Genomic DNA, 21,161 nt, shown 5'->3' with positions numbered 1-21,161 from the left:
TCCCAATTTGTTTTCAATCCCAAAATTTTGGTCTAGTAACCTTCGATATTGGTCATATCGACATACGGAGAGAAATTTGAGAACGAAAAATCAACAGAAACACATCGAGACATGGAGATATCGAGATAAGGAGGATATCGAGATATGGAGAGTGAAAATGTATGCAGACTGAAGGGACTTATGAAATCATCGACATAGGGAGAGATATCGAGATGTAGAACATCGAGATGTGGAGAGTCGACTGTAGAAGTGATTTTGACAAAAACGTATGAAAATTATCGACAGAATGAAATGGCTAAGAAATGGCAATCATGGACAACTTACTCACAGGGTTTTTGGGAGAATTTATAAAAGAATCCAAAATCTGAATTCTTACTAACTTATGAGCAAAATTTACACAAAAGATTATAAGTTTAAAAGAGAAGTAAATATCTATTGTCAAACCCTCCAAAAGAGTTTTGTTTATCGAATTCATTGAATTTTACCCAAAATTGCTATACTAAAATAAATGGCCTGACACATAATATTGTATCTGAGTTTCGGCCCATGATCGATAAAGGTTGGCAAGTCTGCCCCCTAAGGAATTACAGGGATCTTCTTATTCCCCACGAAGATTTTTTAGAACTCCTTGGAAGAAATATTTTTTTCAGGATTAATCAATTTTTATGGACCATTCTTTAAAAATTCTCTCTGAATGTCAGAAACTGCTCCAGCTATTCCTCGATGAATTTCTATAAATTTAATTCATGATATTTCTTATAGAAGTTCTGCTGAAAATCTCACAAGATTTTTTTGTCACGTTTACTTCGGTTCTACTTAAAAATGTTTCGTTCTGGGTGCTTGATTTTTACCTGTATCTGCTGGTGGTTTAGGTCGGTACTACGCCATCCGGTCAGTGTTTTTTTTTTCGTATGTGATAAGTGTGATTCCGCATTCTGGCATTTCCCAGTTCAGCTTGTGCTTTGGAACGATTCATACACAGTTCGAACGAAACGTGTAAATTTCTGAGACATATAATGCACATAACTGGAGCGTGGAATATCATGGATATTTACATGATATGTCATGTAAACTTCAATTATATGTCATGTAATCAAGCAGGATCCTGTGAGATTACATGACATATAACACATTACTACATGATTTCAGCCTTAAATTTACATGACATCATGTTTACATGGCATAAATGAAGTTAACATGACGTGTAATGTTCATTATTTTTAACAGTGTAGTTAGTAAAATTATACGAAAAAATCGGTAGTTAGTAATCACATAGTGTAAAATATGTGCATCGGAAAAAGTTGAAAAAATGTCCTGACAATACCTGACGTGACGTGTTGTCGGTTGTGACCATTTCCCGCATAACTAAAAGGGGATGACGGAAACGCAGTAGAAGCTTACATGCTGATGACAGCACCACGGCCGCCTTCTAGGAACTTGGTGAGATTGTTCTGATTCTTTTTATTTTTTAAAGTTAGGGGCGGTGCATTTATTACGTAAGGCAATTTTTGGGATTTTCAATCCCCCTCTCCCCATGATAAGATTTTTTATATGGAAATAAAAAATAAATTTAATGACGCGTAAGAAATCTCAACAATAATGGAACGGTTGTTATGGTAGTCCCGTTTCTTCCATCACAATATTTAAAACTCTCCCGTCTATCATGTTATTAATCCGTGAATAATCTGATCGTCGGATTTTTTTGAATTATCTTCAAAATCCAAGTCTGCACAGTGGACCTAGCCTGTTTGATGTTTGTATCAAATCATTAATACTTACTTACTTACTTGATGGGCTACAATCCGCTATGTTGAATCTACGCCGAATGGATAATTCTTCTCCACTGGGCTCGGTCCTGATCCAATCGCTTCCAGTCACCCTGAACGTTAAGTGCCCTTAAGTCCTCCTCAACTGCAAAAAGCCAGCGTGTGCGCGGCCTACCACGAAGCCGACGGCCTCGTCCGGGTTCTCTACATTTTTGCTTGTCGTTCTTCCGGCATTCGTACCACGTGACCAGCCCAACGCAGCCTGCCGTGTTTTATGAGCTTGATAATATCCACTTCTTTATATACTTGGTACAACTCATGATTCATGCGACGCCGCCAGATGCCATTTTCTTGTTTACCGCCGAGTATTGTTCGCAGCACTTTACGCTCAAAAACTCCAAACGCTTTCCGGTCGACCTCTTTTAACGTCCAGGATTCATGGCCGTATAGAGCAACCGGAAGAATAAGTGTCTTATATAGCGCGAATTTTGTTTTCGTCTGCAGGCTACGGGACTTAAGCTGGTTACGGAGCCCGTAAAAAGCCCTATTCGCAGCTGCAAGACGCCTTTTCACCTCGCGGGTAACATCATTATCGCACGTCACTAAAGTACCAAGATACACAAATTCTTCCACTACTTCAAATTTTTCACTACCCAGCACCACTTTACTACCAACGTTACGATTGGAACCACGCTGTCTACCAGCGATCATGTACTTCGTTTTGCTGGTGTTGACGGTAAGTCCAATCCTCGCTGTCTCCCTTTGAAAAGGCACGAATGCCTCTTCTACGGCTCGACGATCAATTCCGATTATATCGATATCGTCCGCAAAACCCAGGAGCATATGCGACCGAGTGACGATGGTACCGCTTCTTTGCACGCCCGCTCTCCTTATAGCTCCTTCGAGAGCAATGTTGAACAAAAGGTTCGAAAGCGCATCTCCTTGCTTCAATCCATCTAAGGTTACGAGGGAGGTTGAAGTCTCATCCGCAACCCGAACACTTGATTTCGACCTATCCAACGTTGCACGAATCAGTCTAATCAGTTTCGCCGGAAAACCGTGTTCTACCATTATCTGCCATAACTCATTTCTCTTTACTGAATCGTACGCCGCCTTGAAATCAATGAACAGATGGTGAGTCTGCAAGTTGTATTCCCGGAACTTATCAAGGAAACATTTGATCCGTCGTTGATCGGCCCTCACGAAAACCAGCTTGGTATTCGCCGACGAAGGACTCCTCCAGCGGTCTCAATCTGTTGAACAGAACACGCGACATTATTTTGTACGCCGAATTGAGGAGCGTTATTCCTCGGTAATTGGTGCACTCCAATCTGTGGCCCTTCTTATACAGAGAGCAGATGAGGCCCTCCAGCCAGCTAGCAGGCAATTCTTCTTCCTCCCATATCCTCAACAGAGTACGGTGCAGTATTTCGTACAGCTGCTCACTACCGTGCTTGAAAAGTTCGGCCGGGAGCTCGTCTTTTCCAGCAGCCTTACAGTTCTTCAACTCCTTTATCGCTCTTCTAACCTCATCTAGCGTCGGGGGCTCCACAGCTTGTCCATCGTTGCTGATAATTAATCTGTTCTCAGACGCGCTCGTGTTCTCTCCATTCAACAATTGCTCGAAGTGTTCTTTCCACCTGGCAGCCACCAAGATCTTGTCTGTCAGCAAGTTACCTTCGCGGTCATTGCACATGACGGGAGACGGCGCAGTTTTTCTCCATACGCCATTGACAGTTTCGTAAAATCTCCGCATATCGTTTTGTTCGATGCTGTTTTGCGCCTCAGTAATGATGTCTTCTTCATACTGCCTTTTCTTGCTGCGGTGAATTCGTTTCTCGGCTGCTCTAGCTTCCTTGTACCGCTCTCTATTCTGCCGGGTACCAGACACTAACATCCGGCTTCTGGCAACATTCTTCTCATCCGTCACATTCTGGCACTCCTCATCAAACCAGCCGTTTCTGGGTCGTCTCTGAGCAGTACCTATCACCTCTCGCGTTGCTGTGCTCATCGCACCGTGGATAGACTCCCACAGATTGTTGAGGTTGTCGCCTACGTTGTGTCCCCTTATCCGCTCATCAAGCTTCCGGCGGTACTCGTCTGCTACACCTTCTGTTGATAAGCGCTGGATATTGAAACGCAACGGTCGCTGTGTTCTTGTGTTCGCTACGGTAGACAACCGTGCACGAATTTTACAAACAACGAGATAGTGATCAGAGTCGATGTTTGGGCCTCTAAAGGTCCTCACATCGATGACATCCGAGAAATGCCGACCGTCCACCAAAACGTGGTCTATTTGGTTGCAGAGCTCGCCATTTGGGTGCATCCAGGTGTGCTTTCGGATGTCTTTGCGTGCAAAGTAGGTGCTGCTGATGGCCATCCCTCTAGCTGCAGCAAAAGTTATTAGCCTTAGGCCTTTGTCATTGGTGGCGGAGTGAAGGCTCTCCGTACCAATTATTGGGCGGAAAAAATCCTCTCTTCCGACCTGAGCGTTGGCATCCCCGATAACAACTTTTACGTCATGTTTTGGGCACTCTCCGTAGGTCTTGTCGTGACAATCATAAAACGCATCCTTCGTGTCGTCGGGTTTCTCGTTTGTTGGCGCATAGATGTTGATCAGACTGTAGTTGAAGAATTTGCCCCGTATCCTCAATACGCAGATTCGTTCATTAATCGGTTTCCACCTCATAACACGCTTCATCTGCTTCCCGATCACTATGAATCCGACACCATGCTCTGCCTTATCGCTGCCACTATGGTAGATGTTGTATTTGAAAGCTATGTTGGCGACGGGATCCACCGCCCTGAATTCACGTTCTCCAGTTCTAGGCCATCTTACTTCCTGAATAGCAGCCACGCTCACTCCAACCTTCTGCAATTCACGAGCCAAAAGGCTCACTCGTCCGGGTTCATTTAACGTCCTGACATTCCAGGTACCGAGTTTCCAATCATAGTCCTTATTTCGTTGCCAGGTCGGTTGCCGAAAATATCGTTCGTTATTTCTCCTTTCTCCATTTTTCGTGGTAGGTAAGAAATTCGGTATGCTACCTTACCAGGGTCGCGATACCTACATCAGGATGGTGGGGCTGCCACCTTAGGTGTAGCTGACGTGATACAGCATTTCATACTCAGCCGCTGGATGCCAGAACAGACGCTGTTTGAGCCGCACCTCCTTGGTGGACAGACGCTCGAGACGCACCTCCTCACTCTAGCTGATGTCAGAAGGACAACAGTGCCCAGGCTGCACTACCAGCTAAGTAAGCAACCCTTAGCTGGCGGTCTTTGTCATCATTTGACCCGTGGAAGCGTGAGGTAGGGACTTGTGAGGACCAGAGCTATGTTGGACGCTCCTTCCTAGTTGTCGGCTCACCATTTCACAGCCCCAAATCATTAATATGCTGCAAATATTAATGCTGACAAGAAAAAAAAAACTGGAAGAAATTTCGGTATTTCCTGGATGCTGTTCAATATTGGCTGTGCAATAGAATAGAATAGAAAAAATCTCACAAAAAAGTCTCACAAAAGTTCCAAACTTTCATAAATTTCTCCAAATGTTATCCGAATTGTAGTTATACTTATTCCTCCATTTTTTTGGTTTTCTTCATGAATCAAAAGTTCCCTAATTCTAATAATAATTAATCCCTCATTACCTGTAAAAACTTCTATCTCGATATTCTCTGAGGATTATCGCTATAGTTCCCATTGTTAAATTTAGAATCTTTCCATGGAAAAGTACATTCTGTAAAATACGCACTTAATCTTGTCATGGAATTTATCTTGAGATACTTTTACGGAAATTCCTATAGATTTCCTTCCTTTTCAATTTCCTACCACATTATTTCCGGGGATTCCCTGGAGGATTCACCCAGAAGATTTTTCCAAAGTCATTTTTTGGGACATATTTAAGATTATATTTGGCTGATTATTTTTTGAGCAACTATTTTTTTTAAGTATGACTACAAATTTCGTGGAATTTCTTTAATTCTTTTAAAAGTTTTTTCAAGTATTTTTCCAGAGATTGACTTACAACAGAAATAATTCTTCCAGATTATTTTATTTATTTACTCTTTCAGAATGTTTTTCGGAGTTTTCAGAGAAATTGAATGTAGGGTGAAATTTTGAAGTCATATTATTGGTAATTTCTTGATCCACCCAAGATTCAATATTTCACTGGATAAAACTGGGGAAATCTTGAAATAAAATTGATTGTTTAAAAAATCTCATAAGTATTGTCAATAGAAATCGTAGTAATGAACTCAGAAAATTCTTGAGGTACCTAAAAAGAAATAAATGTAAATATACATGTGGGGCCCAGATAGCCGTAGCGGTAAACGCGCAGCTATTCAGCAAGACCAAGCTGAGGGTCGTGGGTTCGAATCCCACCAGTCGAGGATCTTTTCGGGTTGGAAATTTTCTCGACTTCCCAGGGCATAGAGTATCTTCGTACCTGCTTCACGATATACACATGCAAAAATGGTCATTGGCATAGTAAGCTATCAATTAATAACTGTGGAAGTATTCATTAGAACACTAAGCTGAGAAGCAGGCTCTGTCCCAGTGGGACGTAACGCCAGAAAGAAGAAGATACATGGAAGAATTCATCAAGAATTCTGTACACGAGTTTCAAAAAGAATGTATGAACAATTTCAGTAGGTATCCTTGAAGCCATTTCTATACTCATTTTTTGAAGAAATATTGAGCTATCTCAAGAATCGCTCAATAGATATTCTTGAGATAATTACTGAAGGAATTTATACAGCAATTTATGCAGACGACTTCCTTCGGAAGGGAAGTGAAGCCATTGGTACCAAGATGAACTAGCCCAGGTCTAAAAATCTCGTTAATAAAGATAGAAAAAAAAGAGAAAAATTGATCATAGATTTTGATGGATTCACACCCAGTAATTAGGTCACGAATCCCTCAATAGATAACTCCACATATTTTTGTTCAAAAAATGAGTATAAGAATTATTATGAGTATAAATCTCTTTTGTTATATTTAAATATGGATATTTTTAGTGCGAAGTATTTGCATGACGTTAAGTGTCTGAGTGTTGGCCAGGAAGAAGGGTATGGCCGTTCTTCGCATTTTTGTCCCGCGGTCCATAAAGTTTTCATAGAACATGGGGCAAGTAGGCGTAGTACGGCAGTGCAGTTGATAGCACTTGATGTACCTATTTTTTTTTCTTTATTTTCAAATATGGTAAGTGATCCATTAGTTGTGGGTGTTCCTATAGTTGCTCTACCACTATACCGGCAGCTTCAGTTTTTACCGCAAAATAAAATTATTCAAATCTTGATAACTTTTTCGTTTCTCAATATTTTTACCCCATTTTTCCACAATTTTTCAAAAAACTCTTCTAGTTTAAGAATCTATGTCGATATCTGCCATTTATGATCTGGTTTAAAAGATATTCTGATGTTCCTTGGGGGACCGACATTCTCCATACAAAATGTCTTTGGTGGCCATTTTGTTTTATGTCTTTTTATCCAATAAAACAAAATGTGGGATACACAAAGGAGCTAATTTGTGGGCTAGGCGATAAAGAGCTACTCTGAAAAAATCATTCAAATCGGTTAAGTATTCTAGGAGATATCTGAAAGTTACGATATGATGTTTTTTTGAAGTTTTTAAGATCTTAATTGGGCAGTGTGTCTGTCATGAATGCCCATTACTCAAAGATGGCAGCACCAAATTGCTTCCTGTGTTGTCTAATCAATATTTCCATAAAACAATAGCAGTTGAGAAGAAATAAATACCACACAGTGGAACTTCAACACATTAATTTTCATCAAAAAATTGCCCAAAATAGGGTTAATTGTAATATACCGAAAAATGGCAGTTTTACGCAAAACCGCAAATAGAAAATGTGAAATTTTGGTGACTTTTTTCGCACGATCAGGCAACTCACTATAAATTTATGTGATTTGTGCTAACGTAAGAACAACACGACATTCACGAAAACGCAACGTGAGACTAGACATAACACTTATAGTTCTTACTATCGTCAAAAAAGCTTAAAAATTACCGGACATTGTCCCGTAGATGGGCTACATCGCGCCCGAAACCGGTCGACAGAAAGGTAATTTTTAAGCTTTTTTGACTATAGTAAGAACTATAAGTGTTATGTCTTGTCTCACGTCGCGTTTTCGTGAATGTCGATCAGGCAAATTTTGCTAAATTTGAAGATAATATGTGGATTTGGGGCAATTTGTATTGTATTCTGCGTATATTGTATATGGGTCGAACTTTTACCCCGATGATTCGAACTTTTGTCCCACTATGGGCCGAAAATTGATTCAAAGCATTTATGTAAAAACTAATACACCTCAAAACATCCTTATGATAAGCCTAGAAACGCCCTTGCATAAAAAAATCGAATAAGATTTTATCTTCATTTCATTCTATGGAATGAAACTTTGACCAAAAATTACAATTTTATCGTCAAATAACAACAAATATTCAAATCTCAATCGATTCATATGATATTTGGAGTGAAAGTATCTTACTTGAATGGCATTTGAGTCACCATGGCATTTATAAGTTTTGTTTTGAATTGAGCTAGAAATCTTAAAAAGAAACTCTTGCCTCACTCGAACTTTTGCCCCACTGCTAATATGTACATTCATTGCGCTGCTTGAATTTTGAGGGGTTAAATGAAGTTGAGCCGTGCTTAGTACCTACACTATTAGAACAATTATCCTATATGAGAGTTACTTTTCAGTCAATTTCTATAGGTATTGATTTTTCTTACGTAATTTCTTCTGCTTCATCACTTCAAGAATGTTCCGGGTTGTTTCGGGGACCAAATCTGACCACGTGAATCTGGATTTCCGATAAGCAATCCTTACTACGTAGCTGTTTTATTGTTATCGCTACATGAGCCACTTACTTTGGACACTTTTGGTATCGTAATCCGGGGTAACATTGATCAGTTTTATGGGTATTTCTTAAATATTGCAAATTTTGTGTTTTTAAAACAAGTACAACCACCCATAGCTCATATTTATATACTGTATTTTGTTTCTTGAAAGATTTAAGCGTGTTTAAAAAAAATGATTTAATATTGAAAATGTCGTTACTTACTTAAATCATGGCTTCTGAAGGCGATTATGAAGGCCAAACGCTTACAAGTCATTTACTTTTTGAATTATTTTAAAATTAAAAACACCTCGAACCGCGGAATACGCCTAAAGGTAGGTAATTTACTAAGAAAATTCTAGATTCTTATCAGAAATTCGTTAATGTTGCCTAATTGAAAATTCTTACGAAAGTTTTGACAGCGGAATCGTACTCGGCGATACAATTTTTTGTAAGAACCACATGTTCCTTGCTCATATCGCTTGCAAAACTTATGCGAGACATGAATTTTCGGTAGTGTTATCCTTAACCATTGAAATCGTTGCTTCGAAAAGTTGACAAGTTTACGAATGAAGTAAACGTAATTTTCGCAAAAATCTTAATTTTCATTAGCTCATGAATATAAGAAACAGAAGCGCAATTCATGCTTTGGTAATGTTCAATCAATAAATGATGATACGAACTTTTTACGAGATGAGTCATTCCGATCCGATCAATGTTGCCCCGCTGATCAATGATACCCCGGATTACGGTATCAAGTTTTTCATATTTCAACGGGAAATCAGCTTAATGCTAGTCCACATATTGACCAGGTTTCAGTTTACTAGAACAATTTTCTGTACAAAGTTAGCATTATTGAGTTAGCTTTTGTTGGCTGCTGCTCCAATGCACATTAAATTTTATGGGATAAATCAACTATCGCGATATTTTTTCTTCCAGTTCAGTTTTACGGATGTTCCGCGTTGATTATAAAACCATGTTTGGCCACATAATGATGGTTCCGGGGCTTCAACTTGCCAGGGTGAAGTCTCTGGTCAACGGAACCGCTACAATTCGGTTCAGTAGGCTTTTCTCGATCTGGAATGGTCCAAACCCTTAACTGATTCCGTTACCCAGCCAAGATATTCTGTTTTGTCGCGTTTTGGATCCCGTTTTGCTTATATACCTACAACAAACGCAGATTGTAATACTCTATAGTTCAACAAATATTTTTCAACATCTGTTCTAAGTCATAAAAAAATATGGGCAGGACGATCGTACGGCTGTCCTAACCAGATATTTATGTACATTAGATATGTCTTAGGTACCTGTCCTACCCACTTCTCGCGCCACTGGTTAACTTCTGACGGTTCACAATAGTTTAAAGCTATGTATTTCGAAAATGTTAGCATAGTGAGCCATCATGCACTTTTATTCTTTCGAAAGAGATTGGAATTTCGAACGTGTGTTGCAAAATGATATCGATTTAAGCATGGAAAACTTCAATGTTGTTAGGGAGAGAAACTTTTGTCCGAAAGTGTATGCCAAAACATGCCGAAATTTTCAATGTCACTTACGTCAGTCTATGGCAGTATTTAAATTTCAGTAAATTTTATAAAAAATAATTTATTCAAACATGGTGAACTGTAGGAATTAGTTAACAGACAATAACATTATCGATAACTGCAATGATATGCATATATTAGCTGCCTCAAGCCTGTTCCGTTCCGACCACGCATTCCATCACCGGCTTCAGACGTCCGACGCTTGAACTTTGAGAGGCATTGAAGTTGTTTGTTTTGTTTACTCTCTTGGTTTACACACACGTTCGCTCTTTTATGTGTTTCTATGACTGTCTGCATCAAGCAGACGCGGTCAAGCAGCGGTCGTTGTAACACTTTCTTTGAATGTCTTCCAGCATATGTAAGGCATTGGGTACGTTAACACCGGAGTGGTACACTTTTGCTTTTTTGTTGGGATATTATCTCACTCGTACCGCACCGGGTAAATAACGTTATTCAATTTTATCTTTACCACCTTCGGCTTTCGTTTTCGCAAGGCTATGGATAAAGTGCGGTGGAGTATAGAAACAACTGGACGATCACGCCGGTTTGCATGAGTCATCCATACACAGACGAGACGTTTGCGAATTTAAGAGCTATGAGATGGGATGTTGTAAACAGAAAAGTAATTAGATGTTGCAACATTCTGTTGGTAATTTTGTTAAAACACTCATTGGCGTTTGTTGCTTTTCATGACTCAATAAAGATCGAATTGTGCACATGCTTCATCCGTTATGGATTTTGTTGTCTGTAGTTACAGTTCTCCACACTTTATGAGAGACGTTTCAAATCAGCTGATCGTCTTTTCTTTGACATTTTCAGAGGATTGGACTAATATATGCATCTTGCATATTAAGCGTTCTTACAAATGGAGTCTTTCTTAGTCGAGTGGTTAGTGTCCGCGGCTACCAAGCAAAGCCATGCTGAAGGTGTCTGTGTTCGATTCCCGGTCGGTGCAGGATCTTTTCGTAATGAAAATTTCCTTGACTTCTATGAACATAGAGTATCATCGTTCTTGCCAAAATGTAGTAGAAGCATTAACCTAAGAATGCTAATGTCGCTACTGTTCGTGTGACCAACATCTAGTTTGCTGCGATGTGACAGCGTGAGCACCGGGCCTCAAAGGGTCAAATGTCAAAACAAATCAACTTCTATTGCGTGGGATCGATCAAATAATGAAAAATATAAATTGAAGGTAACGATAAGTTATAATTGTAATAACATGTAGATATATATGGAAATTATTATGGAGATATTTTGAAAAATGTTCCAAACACGTTAGTACTGGAATGCAAATACAAGCTTATCATTCAATAGTGAAAAATCATTCTTCAAACCATAATAGAGAAATTTGCTAAAGAGAGCAATTCATTCCGACGGATAGGAGAAGAGATATTCATGAGTTTGTTTGCTATTATTCAGTTTCATATGGGATTCTTCTTCTTCTTCTTGGCATTATGTCCTTACTGGGACTAGGGTTACCAGATGTACTCTGTTACTCTGTTTTCACGAGATCCGGACAACTTGTTTGCTTCGCGGACGACATGGATATTATTGGGAGAAAATTTGAAACGGTGGCAGATTTGTTCACCCGCCTTAAACGCGAAGCAACAAGAGTCGGGCTAATGATGAATGCGTCGAAAACAAAGTACATACTGGTAGGCGGAACTGAGCGCGACAGGGCCCGCCTAGGAAGCAGTGTCACGATAGACGGGGATACCTTCGAGGTGGTGGACGAGTTCGTCTACTTCGGATCCTTGTTGACGGCTTACAACAATGTTAGTCGGGAAATACGAAGGCGCATAATCAGCGGAAGTCGTGCCTATTATGGGCTACAGAAGAAACTGCGGTCAAGAAAGATTTACCCCCGCACCAAATGTACGATGTACAAAACGCTCATAAGACCGGTAGTCCTCTACGGGCATGAGGCGTGGACTATGCTCGAGAAGGACTTGCAAGCTCTGGTGGCTTTCGAACGCTGAGTGCTAAGGACGATCTTCGGCGGCGTGCAGGAGAACGGCGTGTGGCGGCGAAGGATGAACCACGAGCTCGCTCAACTCTACGGCGAATCCAGTATCGTGAAGGTAGCTAAAGCTGGAAGGATACGCTGGGCAGGGCATGTTGCAAGAATGCCGGACAACAACCCTGTGAAGATGGTGTTCGCTACGAATTCGGTCGCAACAAGAAAGCATGGGGCGCAGCGAGCTAGCTGGATTGACCAGGTGCACCAGGACCTGGAGAGCGTGGGTCGCAGTCGAGGAAAACATTGTCTTGGTGGTTCAATGGTTGAACAAAGCTGTGGGAATTGCAGGGTTTTACTTTAAAATGTTGAAACAAGAAATAGAATAGATTCGGATTTCTACTCCCGCATAGTACCCGAACGGGGAATTCGTTTTATGCTGTTGGACAAATGTTGCCTATGCTGTGGGCAAACGATAAAACGGAACACAGCTAATCCTTGAAAAAAGCACAATACATGTGTCCGAAACGTCGGATGTAAGCAAAAATCCGTTTTTGAGTTTTATTTAAGACTGAAAGGGATTTGTTTCTTCAGCAACATCTTCATTAAGGTCTGAATAACGAGTTTTTACTATGGGGTGATAAGTTTGTACTTACATTACAGTACTAATGTGTTTGGTACATTTTTCCAAATTTCTCCATAGTAATTTTCATAGAAACCTAGGGTACAGTGCTACTTGGGCACTTCCATGATTTACTTTGGCATGGGGGATTTATCTTGGCCGAATTGTCTGAAACTTTGCAATAAGAATCACTTTAATACGACGCATATTGTGGCCGAATGTAAGCTCAGAAGCGTTCAAAAACCCCACTGCCGAAGTGAATCTAAAGTGCCAAGAAAAGGTATGGTATGAAATATCATAAAACTACATTGTGTAAAGGCCGGGCATGACCAGATGTAAAATGAGTCATTACACGCAGTAACCTCGCTAAACGGGTATCAGTAAGTCAACCATTGCAATAATAGGATTGATAAATCGTAGATTTTTAATTTTGAGTACATATCTTAAAGGATCAACCACGAAGTAACTAACGCTTTAGGAAGAAAACGTACATTTAATAGTTTGTCACATTGTCACATCACACCTAATATTAACTGAAAACTGCTCACTAAAAGCGTAAAAAGAAATAACACATTGTAATATATCAATTATAAGTTTTTAATTAAAAAGTAGTACGTAAAATTTCAAAAATTTACGAAATTGTAAATATGTTCTGATAGCGGGATGGGCATATAGTCACTTAATGGAATGGAATTACTAAATTCGGTAGAAATAACAAATAAAAGTTCAATAAAAATAAAAAAGTTATCATTCTCGTGATGCATTTCAAATTTCATCTCTGTCTTTGTTCAATTCAATAACCAAAACCTCAAAAATGTCCCATATCGATTGATCAACATGTATAGTGAACCGTAAAATGGGGTGTTAAGAGATAGAAATGTTAAAATTAATTTTCGAGCCATTTTAATTAATTTTCTAAATAAAACTATATTTAATCAACATCAAAAGATTATCTTTTTGGCTAATAACATTTACAACGAAATACATTCAATTTTATAGGTTTTGTTCAATCTAAAGCAATCTAAAGCAAATTATACTTCACTAGACGGGATTGGTGGTCTGATGGCTACCGCTTCTGCTTCATAAGCAGAAGGTCATGGGTTCAATCCCAGGCCCGTCCCTTTCATCGTACTTTGTAGTTGTATATCCCTCACTTGCTTCTATCTTCCATTCTAAATCTATCACACTCAAACTATTCGTTCATAGCAATACGCTAGAACCAGAAACGGACAAGAAACCGTTTCCCTAACGCTTCCATTCTTCCACGCGCATGCCTTTCCTTACGCTTGATTCATAGGCAGTCTGCTAACCACAAAAGCAAACCTCTCTGCCATGCCTTTCCCTCAATCCATACACTCCCGCATGAACTGGCGTAGATGCAGTGGTATATACGGTCTACGTGGGAGCCAGTATAATGCATCATCAATTCCTCCCCCTTCCCCACATTAGTCTGCATTCTGACGTGGTAGGCACTATGGTCGCCTAAAAATAGAAGATCACCAGCACTTATACACTGAGGATGCCTGTTAGTCCCAAGCAGTCATTTGGTTGGTTCCTTGTGTAAGTGCAGCTGATCTGGCGATACTGGAGTAGCATCCACGGGCGGCCAATCAAGCTCAAGCTCAAAGCAAATTATACTTCACTATCATTGCAGTTGAAATTGCAGCAAAGGTATTATTAAGAAACTGTATTATTTTTACTATTTAATTGTTCATATAAATATATGTATTCATTGAACACATGGCCACAAAGTTTGAAAGTTTAGAAAAAATGGTCAGCAATGACAAAACAATACCATTTTTAATCTAGATAGTGATTCAAAGGTTCAGTATAGCTCCAAAAGTAATCATTCAAAAATAAGATAATTATTTCAAAACATTTCAACATTTTATTCATTTATTTATTTTATCGAACGCATTTCGATCCCCATACTATGGGGCCCTATTCACATCAATACGATTTCATCTAGATTTTTCTATTAGGGTATAAAATTAGTCATTTTTAGTTATATTCTGTGACTCACGAAACAGATCCCTTAACTTTTATACGGAATAAGCCAAAAGTATATTGAAATTATTGACGTCATAGACTCAATGAGTTTAGAAGCTTTGAAAAGTAGCAAGGATAATCCCTTCACATCTTACCAAAACAAAGAAGCTTTTTTGCTTAAAAATTATCAAAAATCAAGATGAAATTTTCATTTTTTTTGTCTGCATCATGAACCTTTTTTAAATTACTTTTCTGCTACGTGAACCATATATGTCTCTCAAATTTGTTTCCTATTTTTGTAATTAAATGTTTTGAGCCCATAAAATACGAACAAAAATATGTTGAAACGTTTTCAATGTCTAGAACCCAAAATATCGCGTCTCCAGTTGAATGCCGGAATCATCGACACGAGAAAACCGAAATTGTAAAACGTGCTTCGGTGAATTTCATCATCTCTAGACACGAATGACAAAAAGGGTTTGGCAGAAAGTAGTAGGTATGAAAACTTTTAAAACTACATATTGCCATTGCATGTCAAACAATGATTATACAGATAAAATATATATTCAGCATGCAGTTTAATAATCTCATCATTCATTTTTCAAAAAAAATATTGAGGGGGGCCAAACCCAAGTTTGACCCCCACCTATTTACTCCAATGAGTAAATGGAGGTTTCAGTGTAATCATTGAGTATGGGTAAAAAACGTATCCTATCCGCTTTTTACCCACCACAATATCTCGGCGTAACTGTCTGTAATATGATAGTTCAAAATATTCATACATACATGTATATGTATTCATACATACATGTATATGATAGATCCCTAAAGTAAAATTTAGTTAATCTTCATAAAGTTATAGAAAAGGTAAAGTATTATATTCCTAAAATGTAATCGACTCAAGCTATCGACATTACCTTAATCAGAAAAGAAAAGTGCCATTAGACATGTTGATTCGGGCCCTCTGTCGTCATACACCCGTGTCGATAGCCTGAATCGCCTAGACGAGCAACTCAGGATATTGCAAAATTGCGCCCCATAAATTTCTGAGTACACCTATGCTTTACAGCATAAAGTCAGTGCTCTTTAATGGCAGCAAACGAGAGACTGAAGAAGAAGGCAATCAACGAACACCACTGACCAACTGCCACCGCGGTTTGCGTGCACAGGTCGTTGATAGACTTGCAGCATCACCACCTGGGAATTACAGTGATTGTGAAGCCGGTGGCTCGTGGACCATATGTGTACCTTCATTCGAACCGTAGCTAGTTAACAACTGAGTCTGTGGCTGTTTCAACATTCGGTCTTAATTCATTGTTTCCACATTAAACGTCTAACGTTGCATTCGGAACGCAAACAAGCAAATAAACATCGTATAACCTGTTGATTGTTGTAGATCTTGCTCTGTCGCACTAATGAAAAATCTCTTTGTGTTGGCGATGCAAATCTCTTTGAATGAGAAGTCAAAAATAAACTATGAAAGAGACTGATCAACTGAATTCAGAGGAAAGAAGAATGAAACGACTTACCGTTAGTTTTATTTTTGTCTGGCCTCTGACAGAATATTGGTTCTTATACGTTGAAAAAAAAAATGAATTTTAATGCTTATAAGCTTTGTCAAATTTGTCGGCAACGCTGACCACAGTCACTTTATCCATATATAGTGATTCTTAAGCAGACTGGTCCACTATGGGCAGTTTTAATACAGTTTATCGGCCAAAATTGATTTACTTTTCAATTTATTTTGAGTTTTAACGTTTTAAGCTAGTTACGCATTTAAATTTGCATGATGTTTGTAAATCGTTTAAAAACAACTTAAACTAATAAAAGGAAGGTATATTTGTATCTGCAGTTTGAGTTTCTGATTTTTCTAAATTTAACGTCTTTTTTTCAACGGGATTATATTGAAGAAAGTTAATGGATCATAATTTTCAATCGATTTGGACACTTTTGAGGTTTTGTCCGATCTTTGTATCAAGGCGCGCCACAGTGCGGTGTATAAGTATGGAATGATGAACAAGAAAACACAATTCAGAGTAGGGTAACTCGGTGTAATACGCCCCAACGGGGCAATACGCCCCTCTTCATTTTCACAGGATTGAGGCTTCTTTCACACGTAAATATGATTACATATCTTAAATATTCGCGAAAAAATGATGTTGCGCATATATGTTCTTTGAAAAGTATGAATAATCAATAGAAATTCTAAAAAATATCGAAAATCAGTTTTTGGTTTAAAATTTTGCTTTTGATAAGCAAGCCTCAGGGTGAATGAAGTCCATTCTTTACAATTGTACTTAACATAAAAACTTTTACCGGAAGACGATTGCTAATGGACCCTTTTAAGATTAGCAGGTGGTAGAATTCTCCTTGGAAACACTTTTACACCGCTGTGGACCTTTTTTCTATGAGAGGGGCATATTGCCCGGGTTGTTTTGAAATGTAAACATTGGAACCTTAAGTCATTTTTATGATCTCTAACCACTTGATTGCCCATAGTGTAGTCTCTTGTGCTTCTAACGGCGTAAACTCGTTTCAAGAAAAAGAGCATCATAATAATAACAAAAAGTTATAAATAGATAGTTAGAAGCTTTCGGGAGGGCATTATTGAATAAATTGATTTTCTTGTATGTTTCTCTTTTGAGGTGATTTACATATATATTTTGTTTGGTTGGAGAGATCCATAATATTTACTGAAACGAATTATTCTTATGGCAGGAAACGTATTTTATTTCCGGCACGCACACTTTTTACCTTGGTGTACACAATTTTATTGGGAAAAACTTGTATGCCAAATTGAATCATTAGGTGCCTGAGTAACTCCGTACTCTACGGCCATAAGTTCTCAAACTTTTTAGGACCTAGTAATTCTCCAGAAAATACACGGTATACCAAAATGAAGAAACTGAAGGTAATGGGTTTTCTTGAATATTGAAAATTTGTATTGTTGTATTGTTCATTCCTCCATCCATTGCTATTACATTGTTATTACAATAAAACCGTGCCAACAATTCCACGCCATACAACTCGGTTCGCAGCTGCCTCCCTGCAGCTTCGGCTGCGGCCACACTCGCCAGATCTTTCAGCACCTGGTCAGCTCACCGTGTGCCCGCTGTGCTCCTCGCCTTCTTGTACCTGCTGGATTGAAAGCGAACACCATTATGCAGGGTTGTTGTCCGGCATTCTTACAACATGCCCTGCCCAACGCATTCTTCCAGCTTTTGCTACCTTCAGGATTCTAGGTTCGCCGTAGAGTACAGCGAGCTCGTGGTTCATCCTTCGCCGCCACATACCGTTCTCCAGCACACCGCCAAAGATCGTCCTAAGCACCCAACGTTCGAAGACTCTGAGTGCTTGCTGGTCCTCCTCGAGCATCGTCCACGTTTCATGCCTGTAAAGGACCAGACCGGTGGTCTTTCACGGTCATGAAACGTGAACGATGCTCCAGGAGGACCAGCAAGCACTCGGAGTCTTCAAACGTTGGGTGCTTAGTACTTATGACACACTTGTGGTATACGTACCATGGTACAATTATCTTGAAATGGGTTCCTAACTGATAATTGTCTTCATTCAAGATAGCCTTGGAATAATTTTCTTGACAACTTGTACGATGGTATATGTATCAGATGTCTGTCCAAGGTATAGGACGATCTTTGGCGGTGTGCTGGAGAACGGTGTGTGGGGGCGAAGGATGAACCACGAGCTCACTGTACTCTACGGCGAACCAAGCATCCTGAAGGTAACAAAAGGCAGCGTTCTGTACATGGTACATTTGATCGCCGTGGCCGTTCACGAAACTGGCTTGATAACTTCCCACAAACTCATTTGCTATTGGTGATAGACGACGGAAGATGAACTGGGATAATACTGCAGCTTGTCGCCCTTTCTGTAGATAGCGCATATAATCCCTTGATTACACTCCTCCCATAGCTGTGCTGTCTCCCAGATTCTGATTATCAACCGATGCAGACAAGCGACCAACTTCTCTGAGTCCATCTTAATGAGTTCAGCTCTGATACCATCCTTCCCAGCTGCCTTGTCCAACATTCTGACGCAGTCATTTATTTCGCTGCCTTGAACCTCTGTGCCTGTGCTCTCAGCGCCATTCAAGTGTTCGTTGTAGCGCTGCTTACACCTTTCGATCACCACGCGTCCGTCTGACAAAACGTTCCCTTCTTCATTCCTGCATATTTCGGCTCGCAGCACGAAGCGTCTGCGAGATGCGTTGAGTTTTTCTAGGAGACAGCTAAATCAAAGCCGTTCCCGTTTGTCAGCCAGTTGGCGCTGAAATTTCCAATCGTCGGTCTGAACTCCTCCTCCTGGCCAACCTGAGCGTTCAAATCTCCTATGATGATTTTGATGCCGTGGCTTGGACAGCGATCATATTCACGTTCAAGCTACGCGTAAAATGCATCTTCATCATCATCAGTGCTTCCAAAGAGTGAGCTGTGTACGTTGATTATGCTAATGTTGAAGAATTGGCCTCTGATCTTCAATCAGCTTATTCTTTCATTGATCGGCCACCACCCGATCACGCGCTTTTGCATATCGCCCATCACGATGCAAGCTGTTCCCAGCTCGTGTGCGTTGCCGTAGCTCTGGTGGATGGTACGATTACCTCTAAATGTTCACACCAATGAACCCTTCCAACAAACCTCCTGCAGCGCTACGATGTCGAACTTGCGGTCCGTGAAGTACCAATGGCATGCCATGCCCAGCTTTTACCAACCAATAGATAACCTTGTCCAACCTAATTCACAAAGTGCAAACAATAAAAATTATTTTTGTACTAATTTCATGCGATGATTTGATGAATCCAAACAAGCAGAATGAAAAAGAGGAATAAAATAGTAATTAAAGCATAAACTTTAATAATTCGGTGACTATTTATATTTCTGAGTGTACGAGTCTATTACAGGACGCTGAAGACGTGTAAGGCCGTTGAGGTAAAATACGCATATCTGCCAAAGGATACAAACTCTAGTGGAATTAAATGATAAAGTACTAAATTCATTTTTCATTTATATTATTTTTTATATTTTAAGATTTTTATATGTGAAAACAGAAAAACATAAATTTCCAGTGATAACAGAAACATAAATTTCCATCGCCATTGGTTGCACCAATTTGTTTCATATTTTCACATCAAATACTCACAAATGTATACTTAAGTAGGCAGTGAACTAATTGGATGTTTCATGTAGGCTATGAATAGCAGAATATATTCAATTCTCAGGATTCAATTTATTAAAAAACAGACGATGACAAAGGAGTTAAATTATTTGACGGAGATACAGTTAACTCTCCCTTACTCGATATTCCGTATCTCGATATCAAGTTAGAGAACCATAGTAAAAGTTGGTTTTCATGGCTAACTCGATGGTCCCATAGACCGCAGTTGCATTGCTTCTATGTTCTGTAACTCGATACCTCCCTAACTCGATGGTCCCTTCAATATCGAGTAAGAGAGAATTGACTGTACCTTTTACTATATCTCTTTTAAAAGTCTACTGATAAAAATATTAACTTCTAAGTTTTAAAACTTTGTAAACCTTCTTATTTTTTTCATTCGTTGAACGTGATTCAATGCAATGGCAAGTTTCCACAATTACTAGTAATTTTGATTGGGTACTTCCTTATTTGTATGTATTAATTTAAAAAAAAATGTATTATTTACATAATTTTGTTAAGAACATCGAATGCTCATATATAACATATGTATTTATTTATATTTTCTTTTACAGCTTATTCCTGGCAGTACCAACACAATTGTTGCAAGATGACTGCAGTCGAGGTTCATTCGGGCTACAAATATTATGGGAAGGCTAAAGATCCCAACAAAAAGATAGTGTTGAACCACCTGAATATGAGTGTAACTAGAGGATCGATGTAAGTATTACTTAAACATTTCAAACTCCTACAGTTCAGCAGTTTATATGAAAATAGTTTTCCTTAAAGTTCGCTATTTCTCAACCACATCTAAAATAAACCAACCTTAAAAACTTTTGTGTTCCAGAAAGAATAGTTGCCAAATTCCCAAGTTTATCATTTTTAAATTTTCAAGATAGTTGTGCGCGATGACAGCTATTTATCATTAAGGTGAAGATAAATCGAAGCCAAACATCAAATTGTCAAGAGCACAAATCTGGAGAACCGATGTTTGGTTCTCCAGATTCGTGCTCTTGAAAATTTGAGGTTTGGCTTCGATTCATCTTTACTTTAAATAATTCACCTAATAGGCCAAGAAAAGTAGCATTTCTGGGAGTGGCTTCAACGAGTTTGTGACAGTGTGTGACGAAGGAGATGGAGGGGTCCCTAATTAGTAAATGCCTCTAAATACATATGAGTAATATGTAGAAAAATCTACAGGATTGCAATAGTGTTCCAAATATTACAATTGTTACTTCGGATCTGGCCACAGA

The 21,161-nt window shown here is 39.2% G+C and overlaps 1 protein-coding gene across 3 annotated transcripts in view; it reads left to right on the top strand.

The window, feature by feature from the left end:
- Positions 1-21,161, top strand: part of LOC5564418 (ABC transporter G family member 20) — a 182,222-nt gene that overhangs the window by 103,431 nt on the left and 57,630 nt on the right. For all 3 annotated transcript variants that reach the window (XM_021852380.1, XM_021852376.1, XM_021852372.1), the window contains exon 3: positions 20,484-20,628. In XM_021852380.1, the coding sequence (XP_021708072.1) occupies positions 20,519-20,628 (110 nt within the window). In that variant the 5' untranslated portion in view covers positions 20,484-20,518. The remainder of the gene's footprint in view (positions 1-20,483; positions 20,629-21,161) is intronic.

This window comes from Aedes aegypti, chromosome 1 (assembly GCF_002204515.2).
Source record: "Aedes aegypti strain LVP_AGWG chromosome 1, AaegL5.0 Primary Assembly, whole genome shotgun sequence".
NCBI classification, from domain to species: Eukaryota; Metazoa; Arthropoda; class Insecta; order Diptera; family Culicidae; genus Aedes; species Aedes aegypti.
This window is presented reverse-complemented; position numbering and strand designations above follow the sequence as displayed.